Raw genomic sequence first — 12,076 nt, 5'->3', positions numbered from 1 at the left:
GAAAGCGGGGTAGGAATGATATATATAATCAAGATAGAAAGATAAATTGTTTCTCAGATGAGTAGATACGGCACTCAAGAGTTTGCTGCCGGGCTCATAACCTGTTGTAGTTCAAAGGAAGATTAATTGCTATTATCATATAAAGGGAAATATGAGGCTATATATACAACGAGACGAACAAGTTGATTGGAAATAGATACTTCGGCATTAATTCCGATGGGACGGCTTGGTTCCTGATCTGCACCAGCCTTATATCACAACACTAATGCCACGAAAACGGTCGGCGAAATATGCAGCAGCACCACCAAAGACCTTATTCGAGCCATTGAATCTGGAAAATATGTAGAGACAGGTGAAATGGCAAGCTTTTCCTTGAATAGATCAATCTTGTTCAAGAACAGAATTATGGGTTTGCGTTTGAACCATTTGCTGTTGGCCAACGAGTCGAAGAGCATCATCGCCTCGTGCATTTGGTTCTGGAAGAGTAATTTTGCATTAGGGGCTTCGATCGGATAGTAGAGTCAAAAAATACACCTACAGCATTCTGGTCTTCAACCAGGCACTGGTCGTAGCCGGATAGAGCAACCACGAAAATAAGACACCCAACATCCTCGAAGCAATGGATCCACTTCTTTCGCTCTGATCGTTGTCCGCCCACGTCTTTCATCCGCCAATTCATATGGCCTAATTCGAAGTAGGATTCGGTGATTCCTGTTGTTCTGAGCCGTGCTTGCAGCGTGTCCTGATTGTCGGGGAGCCACCCGGGAGTGGGGATGCGATCAAAGGAATTATAAAAACTGTTCACATCAATCAGCGTCGTAAATAATTGGACTAACTCAGCCAACTCACTAAAGCAGGTTATCGTGTAAAGCGAGACCGTGACTCTGTTCGATGGCTTCCCGAACCCCTGAGTCCTCACGCATATCTCTCAATGCGTCACAAACCGCTGTATCCAAGGACGGTCCACCGGAGTCCACACCGGGCTCTGTTTTATCGATGAAGCTGCCCGATAACTGAAATGACCCTTGAATCAGATGAAAGTAAAGGAGAAAAGAGGGTGAACGCAGCTAGGGCCCTAGGGGTATGAAATTACTCTGGCCCTCGTAGTCTCGAAATCGATATTCTTTACACTCATGATATCCAACAATACTTTGAATGCGACGATGATGCTAGAATAAACTACTGCTCGTGTCTGGCGGCGTTCATCCTCGGAAAACCCCTCTGAGTAGATAATGCGCATTTGCTTGATGATTGTCAACTTTCCTGACTCACCGGCACCTAAAATCCGAATTAGTGGTCCTGCGGAATACTATCGTCTATACACACCAAGCAACAAGAGCTTCATAGTCCTGGCCATGTTTTTCTTGTCGGATTTTAGGAGCTTCTCGATTGTAGCATTGCGCTGCAGTGCTTCATCATTTGCTGAGTCCGGCGCGGGTTTCAAGCTCAAACACCCCATAATGCCGTGGTTCAAGTACCATTGAATATCTGGAATCAAATTGTCAACTTAAAGCTTAAACGATGGAGAGGCGAGTAAGCCAAGGCTTTCAGGACTGAAACAATCATATTCAGATAAGTTATGTGTACGTACCTTTCAGTGGGCGAGATCACGACCGTCGAAATTCTCTCCCCTTCTTGGAGCGTGGGCCAGTCAATCTGGACGCTTGTAGTCGTGACTTTGAAACTCTTGTTTGTGCCACTATCATGGATGAAGCACCCAGACACGAAATTATATTTATATAGCAGAACAAAACGTGGAGACTATTCAGAACCCGCAGAAGATTATTTTGTCGGTATAAAAGGGGAAAAGGGGGGAAGGACGAAATTGAGTTGCAGCGGATCGATGTGACCAAATAATCCATATGGAGAAATGGAGCATTTCGAGTGGAACCTCAAGAGTATTTCCATGGAACCGAATCCAGAAACAGAGAATCCAATTGTTTTCGTCTTTCTGTCCATCTTGGGAGTCTATAGTCCCTGCAGATCAACCTGATTTGGGTTTAGCGACCATGTGGAGAGGACGCGTACGGCAGATTGCCGAGAATCCAGTGCCGGCTTGTTGCCCCGGGAAACCCCCATCTGCCATTCCCGTCCTGCCCCGGTCCATTTTGGTAATATTAATAGTCCACATAGCCAACGTAGATCACCATCACCGATAATCCGATGATCCGCCACTCTGCCTTGGCTGAATCGATCCCAAATAGGATGTATGCTTCAGATCAACTTTTGCATAGCTTACTTTTATTCCGAGATCCAGCAGCACAAAAGCTGCGCATCGCTACAAAACAACCAACCCCATATGATTCGCATAAAGGTATATAATAAAATCACTAGCCACATTCATGGCGGAAGCAACTACATGAATTAAGTAATTAAATCATCAGTATTCTCAATGAGATACGTTACAGTTAGTCAAATGTGCGGAAAGGGGAAAACAGTCCCAGCAATAGTACCCTTATTCGATACCAATGCAGAGGAATCAGGCAAAGACGTTTTTGTCGATGATGAGCGAATCGGTAAGGTCTTGTAAGCAGCTGCCTTCTTCAAGGCTGTCTCCTGTCTGTTCTGAATGCATTTTTAAATCCGGGGGCTTGCTTTTTAGCAAGCCCCTCGCCTGTGAATTTGGCCAAAACAGGCTCTACTGGTAATCTACCCCTGAGAGTTTCAAATATGCAAAGTCATGTCATCAAGGGATGTTCGTAATAATTTGTAGACCATGTGATATTTAGGTATCTATTAGGGCAGTGTGCAACAACAGTGATCGCCGGTAATTTAAAGACCTTATCTATTATTCAACAATATTACATCCTTCTGAAATCTTAGCTTTGACGTTGGGCAGTTGCCAAGGGCTATAACCACTCCAATGTCGCCTTGAAGGTTTTAACTGCTGCAGATTCTGGAAATGCTGTTAGACGAAAGCTCCAGTGCCATTCAAACCTATGAACACTCACCATGGCTGAGTTAAGTTGTCGTCATCCTGGCCGGCATACCTGCCTGGAGGAAAGTTGTACTCATCGTCCAAGTGCTCTTTGGCCGGCATGAGGGGTCCCCATATTTTTTTAAGCGCTTTCAGGCGTTTCTTGAGGCCGTAGACGAACATGGTAGGATGGGATGATCCAATAGGGATGAGATTGATGTCCTTGATACTGATGGACGCCGTCTTGCTCATTTTGCTATGAAAATAATCACAAAGTCAAGTTAGAGCGGGTAAATTTGGTGCTGATAGGATCTTATATTTATATCCTACGATTGAAATATCGCAACCAGTCCGTAAATCTCGCGGTCTAGAATCTATAGTCCGCATCCAATCCCTTCAGCCGAAAGCCAGCCGAGACCCTTCCGCCTCTTCTGTTGTCTTCGTTTCTAATTAGCCAAGCCACACGATTGGCCTGAACTCCAAATTTGGTCGATCATAAAGGAATGATATGATCTGCGCTGGGTCCAGGCAAACCAAATCAAATGCTATCAAGCCAAGTATGCTTACGAACTAGGTTAACGGCGCGAGAGCTGAGTGATCCAATGAACTTATCGGACAGAGAAAGCAGCTGGGTGGTGGGGCTGACATTCTTCCAGGGACCCCAACTTGGTATGGACGGTGGCAAGTTGCGAATAAGATCGCTTATAGAGAAGATCCGAGTTCTCGTGTTCGCTTTCGCGTATCATCAAGCCAAGCCGCTCTCTGTGCAGCCATTCGTGTAGGTGTCCTCAAGGGTGTTTGCAGGGAAGAGAAAATTTCTCGATCGAGGATTGGGAAGCCAAGTAGGTTCGGCGTGGGAAAATCCTAAAGTTTCTGCCGACGGAAGGTTTCATGGTCGCGGTGCGCACTTAGTGCGAAACTGCGAATGTGGGCGCGGACGAGGGGACCACTGCTTATCCACCAAACCAAATCAGGTTGCCCCTGGTGTATAGCGCGGGAACTAATTACCTCACTGATAGTTTGGGTCGACGTATAAAGCACTCAGCCTGAAAAAATTTTATAAGTACTTCATCATAATGATCAGGCCGTTCCTATAGCCAATCATTCAAATGAAAAAAAAGGCGCACCGGCACTGCGTCATAGACTTGGTCAGACACAGATTTGTAGGGGTCGGACACGAACACAAATGCGTGACTTTTGGGGGATTCGTACTCGCGGAATTTGCGGTCCTGTCGAATATACGTATCTCGCCATAACACTCACATCAAACCCACATCTCTCTCTACTTTACGCCTCAATGGCAGATGCCGCATTTCGTTATGACGAGGGGATCCTACTGAACAGCAAACTATCACGGTACAAGGATTGGCAATACGGCACTCGAACTACGCCGGCGTCATCCTCAACTTGCCCGAGACCGAAACCATGGGTTTGAACCACTGCACGTTTGTAGTCGACAAAATCTCCTATCTCGGGGATTTTGCTCTGGGATTTTCCAAAGGATGACGTAGAGCATGATCGCCCGTAGGCCTAGAATGAGTACCATTCCCCCTTGTTCGAGAAGAAGAAGCTCCCAAGGGTGGCAGGATTGGAAATTCCTCTTCAATTTGTCTGACGACCGCTAGGCACTTTCTGTATGTTGCTTTTCGGTCATTTCTGCGAATTCCTTTTGTCGTCCCGTGCTCCTGGAATTTGTTACTGTCAGTGTACGAACGCCAAATCTGAGAAGAGATAAAATGACAGGAAGAACGCGCGACTGCAATTTAAAAGGAGATCAAAAAGGCGATATACAGCCGAGAGAGAACAGATACGATGGGAGAAGAGAAGCAGACCAATTCTTTACTTGTGGGACTTAAGACTGTCAATCGTGCAGGGCCATCCGATTTTTCAGGACAAGGCTTGACGTTGGGCCTCGCCTGACAAGAAGCTTGGCCACGTCGTCTCGCAGAGATTTTGGGGCTCGCCATGCTAAGAAACTGAAATCGCAAGGAAATGATTCACTGAAATGATAATTTTGTGATGCAAGGGGGTTTCTGGGAAGTAAAAGCCTTAAAAGAGCCCCGGGTGGGGAACATCGTGTCGTGCGGAATCTTAACATGCGACCCACCCACACCAACACTCATCAACACTCATCAACACTCAACAACACTCATCAACACTCATCAACACTCATCAACACTCATCAACACTCATCAACACTCATCAACACTCATCAACACTCATCAACACTCATCAACACTCATCAACACTCATCAACACTCATCAACACTCATCAACACTCATCAACACTCATCAACACTCATCAACACTCATCAACACTCATCAACACTCATCAACACTCATCAACACTCATCAACACTCATCAACACTCATCAACACTCATCAACACTCATCAACACTCATCAACACTCATCAACACTCATCAACACTCATCAACACTCATCAACACTCATCAACACTCATCAACACTCATCAACACTCATCAACACTCATCAACACTCATCAACACTCATCAACACTCATCAACACTCATCAACACTCATCAACACTCATCAACACTCATCAACGCTCGTCAACATCCGCCTCAGCACATTAGCATAGCAAACGATACACTACTTCCACGGGCGTTGATCTCATCATGACAGTCCTCGCCGCGGCTCGTCGCGATTCATCGCGGATTCTTCTACACAATCCTAGGATTAATGAATGAACATTGCCGTGCATATTTGAAGGCAGTAAACGCTTCTCTGCACTGTATATGAACTTAATTTTCTACGAAAAGAAAAAAAGAAAGAAAAGAAAGAAAAGAAAGAAAAAAAAAAAAAAATTAACATCTGCATTGGTATCGTTTGCCTATCTGAATTGAATGTATGTTCGTGGAAGGAGTTGTGCAAGGCTTGGCTTCCTCGACTGCTCGGTTAAGCAGGCGAATACTGGTCTCTAGCACCACGAAGAGGTGCTTGCACATTGCTAGAGGATCGTGACAAGACGCTGGTGGCCACACAGGCCTTGGCAGACCGAGCACATTTATACAACACAGGGCTCATTGGCTGTGAGGGAACACTTGTTCACGCAGCATTCTTCCTGCGGGGTTCAATTGTTAACGCAGCGCCCCCCTGCGGAGCACACTTGATGACGCAGAGCTCATCCTGCGGGGTCACTTATTCTCGGCAGCGCCGAAGGATCTTTAGTGACGCAGGTCCTAGGCTGCGAAGCACTCTTCTTAAATTGCTGGGCTCATTGCAGCAACAGCCGTCGTCACGGAATTCCTGACGTCTTTGAATCGTGGTTGCGAGGCAAATTTGAGTTTTCATTTAGCAAGAGACATAAGACGTAAGACGTTGAGGTGAATGGCCTGATGTTATAGAATCTTTGATCTCCCATGAATAGATGGAGCTTACTGTATCACTTCCCTTCGTAGAAATGATTGTCTGCTGCAATGTTGTGGCTCTCAGAATATATTGCTACATTTTGCCAATATTATGGTGGCATTTGTGAGTTTACTGTGTGAGTCACAAAATTTAGCAGCAGCAACAACAGTTTCGGAACTTAAAATTGTACACACATACACAAAATTTATTAGCGCCTGGCGCCTAACCCGGAAGGGCAACTATCGCTGATCTACTATACATGTCATAATATATCCAGTACTGTGTCTTCTTAGAGCCCATAGGTAAAACTTTGCACTAAGTGTCAGTTACAGCAAGCAGTATTAAGCCAGAAATTCCCTCTGGCTCCTCCCGTGCTGCCCCAAATCCTGAAATAACCAGTGTCGTCTCAAAAGATAATTAAGAGGTCCCAAGCACATGTTTATTGATCGGTGATTTGTCAATAATGTTTGACACGGTCTGTCGTAATCCCTTCGGGAATTTTCTTGCGCATCCGTGCAGGATGACAACGGTTTGAGTTGGGGGAGGGATAAGTTGCTCGATTCTATCAGAAAGACCCATCCTTATTACGATGATGTCTACACTCAATGCGAATTTTTTAGTTCATTTCTTGGGCGCCCTCGAGCCGGGGGCGGGGTCCCCCAGAGACCTCCTTTACGGGGGTCGGCGAGGCAATGTCCAATTGCCGGGGGTGCCCCCCATAGGCGACGGGCAAGACTCTCCCGCCACTGTGGTCTTGTACCACTCTCCCATGCTCTTGCGCGCAACACCTGTCGACGGCCTGTCGGCAGTCAGACAGTAAGATGGCTGGTCTTCATCCACAGGCGTGATCCATCAACAGACCCGAAATGAAATCCAATTTCAGCGGTCTTAGCTTTGCGATACTCTATAGCGACGCCCAATCTTTCGATCTGACCCTTGCAATTCAGTATATTCAAACTTGCCGCAAAGATTGCAGCATTGAACCCCAAGTTCTCAGAGCTTCAAACTCAATTTTGGAGCCGGTCTCTGCGCTCAGGAGACTCTGGCTCTCCTGTACTCAATTATGGGGAAGCTTGCGAAGTCTCCGCTCTCAACTCTTGGCACGATGTGAAATCCTTGGGATGACTGGGCGCTGCCTTTAATCCAGCTAGTGTGCGAGCGGGTTATCGAGGAAGGATAGTTAGTCCCTTGTTTATTGACGCATTGCTGTTCATGTAGCATCACCCCTGGGATATGAGCATTGATACTCAAGAACTTCCACCAGGTACGGGAGGAAATTCAACTCCTGACTCCAAAGCAAACTTTTACTTTTTGAGAGCTTGGGCACCCGATGCGGAAATTCTAGGTGGACTTAGCTTTATGGCTCAGGGAAAAGGGTAGTCGTCTCTATGAACCATCCGTGAATGCATGATTCCGACTTGGCTGCAAATCTGACACTGAAGCACCTATGCGGGTGCATTTTACCCATTGTATTGCTTGGGTGGCGGTTACCCTTGCAGATTAGGGTATAAGGAAGTGGTAGAGGACCACGCTGATGAGCGATTCTTGCCCGTAGCTTATGGGGGGACGCCCGGCAATTGGAAATTGCCTCGCCAACTCCCATAAAGGGGTCTCTGGGGGACCCCCTCCCCGGCTCGAGGGCGCTTGGAAAATGAATCAAATATGGGCGAGGTCGGTTTCTGGAATAGTGATTTGATACCAAATCATTGGCGGTTGTGCACATGAAAAGCCCGTGCATTGCGACGATTAGACGAAGTATCGCATTCCTGAAGGCCGACTTCAGATATCGAGGGTTTTTGGTCGGGGTAAGTTGTCCCCGCGCAACCTTGGCTGCTTGTCAGCACGGCTGTTAAGTCACGAAGAGGCCTTGTCACTCATACTCGGTTCAGCGGAAAAATTTGGGCTGATCATGCAATGTTGCATCCGGACTAGTTTTTGACTCCCTCCTCTGACTTGCTCTCGCCGTGTTAGCCCCTTCTTTTTAAGAACCAAATACGCAGTGGGGGGGGGGGGGGGGCGTACCCAGATCACCTTCAAGGCTGAATTGACAGCATCCTGACCGAGGCTTCTTCTGAGGGTTAAGCACATGGTACATCTATTCTAGCGTGGGGAGCCGACTTGCATAAGTCTGTTTCCGCAAAAGGAAAATCTCCAAAGTCACGGCGTACTTCGATCGCATAGCCTCATTTGACGCAGTGATAGCATCACGTCAACCAGAGAGGATCACAGGGGTATGAGGCCCTTGAAAGCTGGGGTTATTGTGTTGTTTAGCCCATTTCCGATTCCCGAGTTACTTGGAGAAAGGTTTTGACTCACAGGATACGGTTGCCGCTCCAATCTGCTCGCCGGAGGCATTAAAGGTGGCCAGGCCGACAAGGCAGCGCCACAATCAAAAGGTAGCCTTCGGGGAAAGTTACCTTGAGGAGTCCATTCACCTGCAGTCGACATAAAACGCAGTTTTTGGGATATGATTTCAGTCAGCGATGGCAATCTGCTATTAACAGTCGAAACGAAGGGGTGTGAGGGTTCATTCGTACGAATGACCATGGCAGCGATGTCTTGCCGCTTTGTGGTGGTTCTAAAAGCCTCGCTAGCATGGAAACTGTGAGCCTGCTCAATGTCGACACATTGCATTTGCCGAGGGTTGATACTCTGGTTTGAAACCAAATATATTTGGGCTCGACTTGTAATTGTTCTCTCCATAGTGGTCGTAGGTAACGACCGATTGTGCTTGATATTCGTTCCGATAAGAGGCTCACCCACAGCTTACTCTGGGCGGGTTGGGAAGATAACCGAGGCCTTGTTTGCCTTGTATATTAGGAAAACAGTTAGATCGGCATTTGTTGTCAGCTTGAAACTAATTTATAAATAATCCCGTTCGTCTTTGATGGCTTCAATGAGCTATAATGGTCATATGCAGTACCTGCGGGATCAGTTTAATGCCATATAGCAGCAAGTGGGAGAATTATTGCCTTGTGAAGCCTTGATTTTGTATCATGAGGCTTTTCAAGGCAATCCATAGCTTGAATGAGCGAATCAAACCCTTAGCCTGAGGTAATCCTTGAAGATATTGACATGAGAATGTTCCTCGGGCGGGCATATGGACCTGTGGATTTTATTGGCCAGATGGCTGTTAATATCCAAGTAAAAATTCGCGAGGAATGCGGCCAGATAGTACTGAGTGTTGAAAAAGATCCCAAGGTGCTTGGTATAGCAGGCGATTCAAAAAAGTCCCTTGAGAAACAAAAATATCGGAAATACAATAATAGCTAAATATTTCAAACGAGACCAAACAGCCAAGCTGCAATAATTATCCCTCAATTAAGCGTAACAGGTCTAATATAGTCATCATGTCTATTCGAGGGAGCCACTGTGTTCCGGGTGCTCGAGTGATGACTCTGCGCTACACCAAACTGGCAGGTAAAACAGACTTGGCGCCATAGGAGGTTGAGGGTGCATGTACCGTTCCATGCGCCAGAGATCTAAATACTGTTGTCCGTACTGATCGGGTGCATATACAACATTCATTGGCAGTGCTGGTAGAACATTTTGAATCTGAATTGGCGGTTGACACTGATAACCTGGCGTCGAGAATACCGCCGTGTCTTTCTGCGAATAACATCTGTGACGGTGTGGCATTGAAGGCTGCAGATCGGATGGCCACGGGTGTAGAATGTTCTGGCACGCATCCATGCTCATGATGGTCAAAGGGATTTGATTCTGGTTAGGCCAACCCAAGTCTTCGTCTGACAAAGATGGCTGCGCCGAAAGCAGAGATTTGTGAAAACGAAGCCAATGTCTGTTGAGCGTGTCTTTACGACGAAATCTAGTTCATCTTTGATCTTAGACTGTGATGTTACATATAATTAACCAGATAAGTTACCTTCGCATGCAATTCTGCTGCTGACATATATATGACCTGTTACTAGCGTGGGTCTTCCGATGACGAGACAGACTAGAAGACTGTTGTATACTGATCAGCGATCAATTTCTAGTTGCAGGTTGAGCTAAACGGCTCACATCCGCAAAGGCTTTCTGGCATCCCTCTTGATAACAGACGTGTGGCTTTTCGCCGGTGTGAATCCGTGAATGAACTTTCAAAGCACTGCGTTGAATGAAAGTTCTTTTGCAGCCTCTGACAGTACAATGGTAGGGTCGCTCTTTGGTATGTATTCGATAATGTCGAGAAAGATCTGATTTCCGACTGAAGGACTAATAACACTATTAGACAAGAATAAATCAAAATTGCTCGAACGTAGACGCCAAGGAAAACAGTATACTTTGCCGCAATGCTCCCACGAACATTCGAATACTCCTCCTTTACCTGGAGGCATGGATATAAACAAAGGATTCTGCTTTATGAATGGTGGGGGTGATGTGCTACCAGACTGTTGTTTTCAGAAGAAATGAAGGGCGAGAAGTTGGGAAGAAGCATCGGTAATTAGAAGTGCGCGAAGTATAGGAGCCAAAGAAATATGACATCGGCGGAGGCGGAATCTGATTAGGAACCAATCTGTCGGTTCTTTCACCTGGATATTGAAAGGAACGCCTGGTACGGAGTAGATTACACATAACTAACTAATCCTAATGAGTTGGCGTAAGCAGCTGGAGCTTAACTTTTAAGGTTTACGGCAGCCTATTACGCGAGCTGTGGGGCTTTGAATTGGTACGCTCGTATCAATCATCCCAGCTGATCTCTAACCGTTTCCGCTTTGACCTATCTCGTTGATCAATCAGGAAGTAGTTCGCTATCTTCATCTAATATTGTGAAAGTTCCACGTGTCGCTAGTTTCAAGAAACAGTGGGCACACCTCGGGCCCGGCATTTGCAAAGATTTGCAGATATGTAAGCGGTAAACATGCCTCGACTCCTTACATTATTGTTGTAATTCAAGGGAGGCTTGATTGTTCTTATCTCAGAGGAAATACATGAGGCTATATATGCAAGAAGAGGACCAAGTTGATTGAAATGTTTGAAAATCAACTTGATGCTTCGTATAGATGTTTTGGGAATTAATTCCGATGATGCGGCCTAGTTCCTGATCTGCGCCAGCCTTATATTGCAACAATTCTCATGAGTTCCGGGCATACTGAAGATCCCATTCATAGAACGCGCACATAATGGTTGTCTTATTTCTGAGCGGTGATGTATCAATTTGTCTGATAAAACATAAAATGAAGATCTGCAACAAACACGTAATCCTATCTCAGTATTAAAGGTCAACGGTCTAAAGTCTTGGGGAACTGTTGAAAGTTGACTTCGGCAGAGCCAGTCCATGGACCACTCGGAAAGCTCGTGGGCGGCCCGCATTTGTCCATCATCGGCCCATGAATGCATAAATGTTTCTGACTATAGTTGATCATAGTGAGCGGTATATCTGGGAAACAGTTTTTTGGATCTTTTTAGCACCCCATTTGCAGGTACATTTGAGCTTACATATGCGAGAACGAGTCTCGAAATCAAGCTCTGCCCTCGGCGATCTCTAGGCATTGTGTATGTTCATAGTCGACAACGTAAAGAGAATGCGTGTTATAACTAGCCTAATTTAAGTGTGTCTAGTTGCGCAAGAACGCGTAGTAGCAGGAAGTAGGATGTAGTAGGGTGCAAATACTCTTGAAACGCCACTGCAAAAGAATAGCTTCAAGATAGTCGAAAATTCAAGAAGAAAGTTCGAAAAGGTTAAAGATCAATTAATTAAACCGATAAACCCCCTTTGCCCGAAGAGTCACAGCAAGTGCGTACTGCAGCTGAGCAGGGGAATACCGGCAATATACGATAACTGCCGTTA

The 12,076-nt window shown here is 46.0% G+C and overlaps 4 protein-coding genes across 4 annotated transcripts; 2 read left to right on the top strand and 2 right to left on the bottom strand.

Annotated features, from left to right (window-relative positions):
• Positions 1 to 254: 254 nt before the first annotated feature.
• N7478_010535 (guanine nucleotide-binding protein subunit alpha) lies at positions 255 to 1,459 on the bottom strand (the record flags this gene model as incomplete). Its single annotated transcript, XM_056926749.1, has 5 exons — positions 255 to 476; positions 539 to 797; positions 850 to 1,013; positions 1,094 to 1,278; positions 1,327 to 1,459. The coding sequence occupies 5 exons, from the start codon at positions 1,457 to 1,459 to the stop codon at positions 255 to 257; spliced, it is 963 nt and encodes a 320-aa protein (XP_056776119.1).
• A 746-nt stretch (positions 1,460 to 2,205) lies between these two features.
• Positions 2,206 to 2,530, top strand: N7478_010534 (uncharacterized protein; the record flags this gene model as incomplete). The annotated part of the gene is made up of 2 exons (XM_056926748.1): positions 2,206 to 2,314; positions 2,409 to 2,530. The coding sequence occupies 2 exons, from the start codon at positions 2,206 to 2,208 to the stop codon at positions 2,528 to 2,530; spliced, it is 231 nt and encodes a 76-aa protein (XP_056776118.1).
• Positions 2,531 to 2,947: 417 nt separating this feature from the next.
• On the bottom strand, positions 2,948 to 3,169 carry N7478_010533 (uncharacterized protein; the record flags this gene model as incomplete). The annotated part of the gene is made up of 1 exon (XM_056926747.1): positions 2,948 to 3,169. The coding sequence occupies one exon, from the start codon at positions 3,167 to 3,169 to the stop codon at positions 2,948 to 2,950; it is 222 nt and encodes a 73-aa protein (XP_056776117.1).
• Positions 3,170 to 5,013: 1,844 nt separating this feature from the next.
• N7478_010532 (uncharacterized protein) lies at positions 5,014 to 5,559 on the top strand (the record flags this gene model as incomplete). Its single annotated transcript, XM_056926746.1, has 1 exon — positions 5,014 to 5,559. The coding sequence occupies one exon, from the start codon at positions 5,014 to 5,016 to the stop codon at positions 5,557 to 5,559; it is 546 nt and encodes a 181-aa protein (XP_056776116.1).
• Positions 5,560 to 12,076: the final 6,517 nt, after the last annotated feature.

This window comes from Penicillium angulare, assembly GCF_028827245.1.
Source record: "Penicillium angulare strain IBT 27051 chromosome Unknown utg000007l_segment0_segment0, whole genome shotgun sequence".
In the NCBI taxonomy this organism is placed as follows: Eukaryota; Fungi; Ascomycota; class Eurotiomycetes; order Eurotiales; family Aspergillaceae; genus Penicillium; species Penicillium angulare.
Note: the sequence above shows the minus strand (reverse complement) of the source record. Positions and strands in the feature narration are given on the sequence as shown.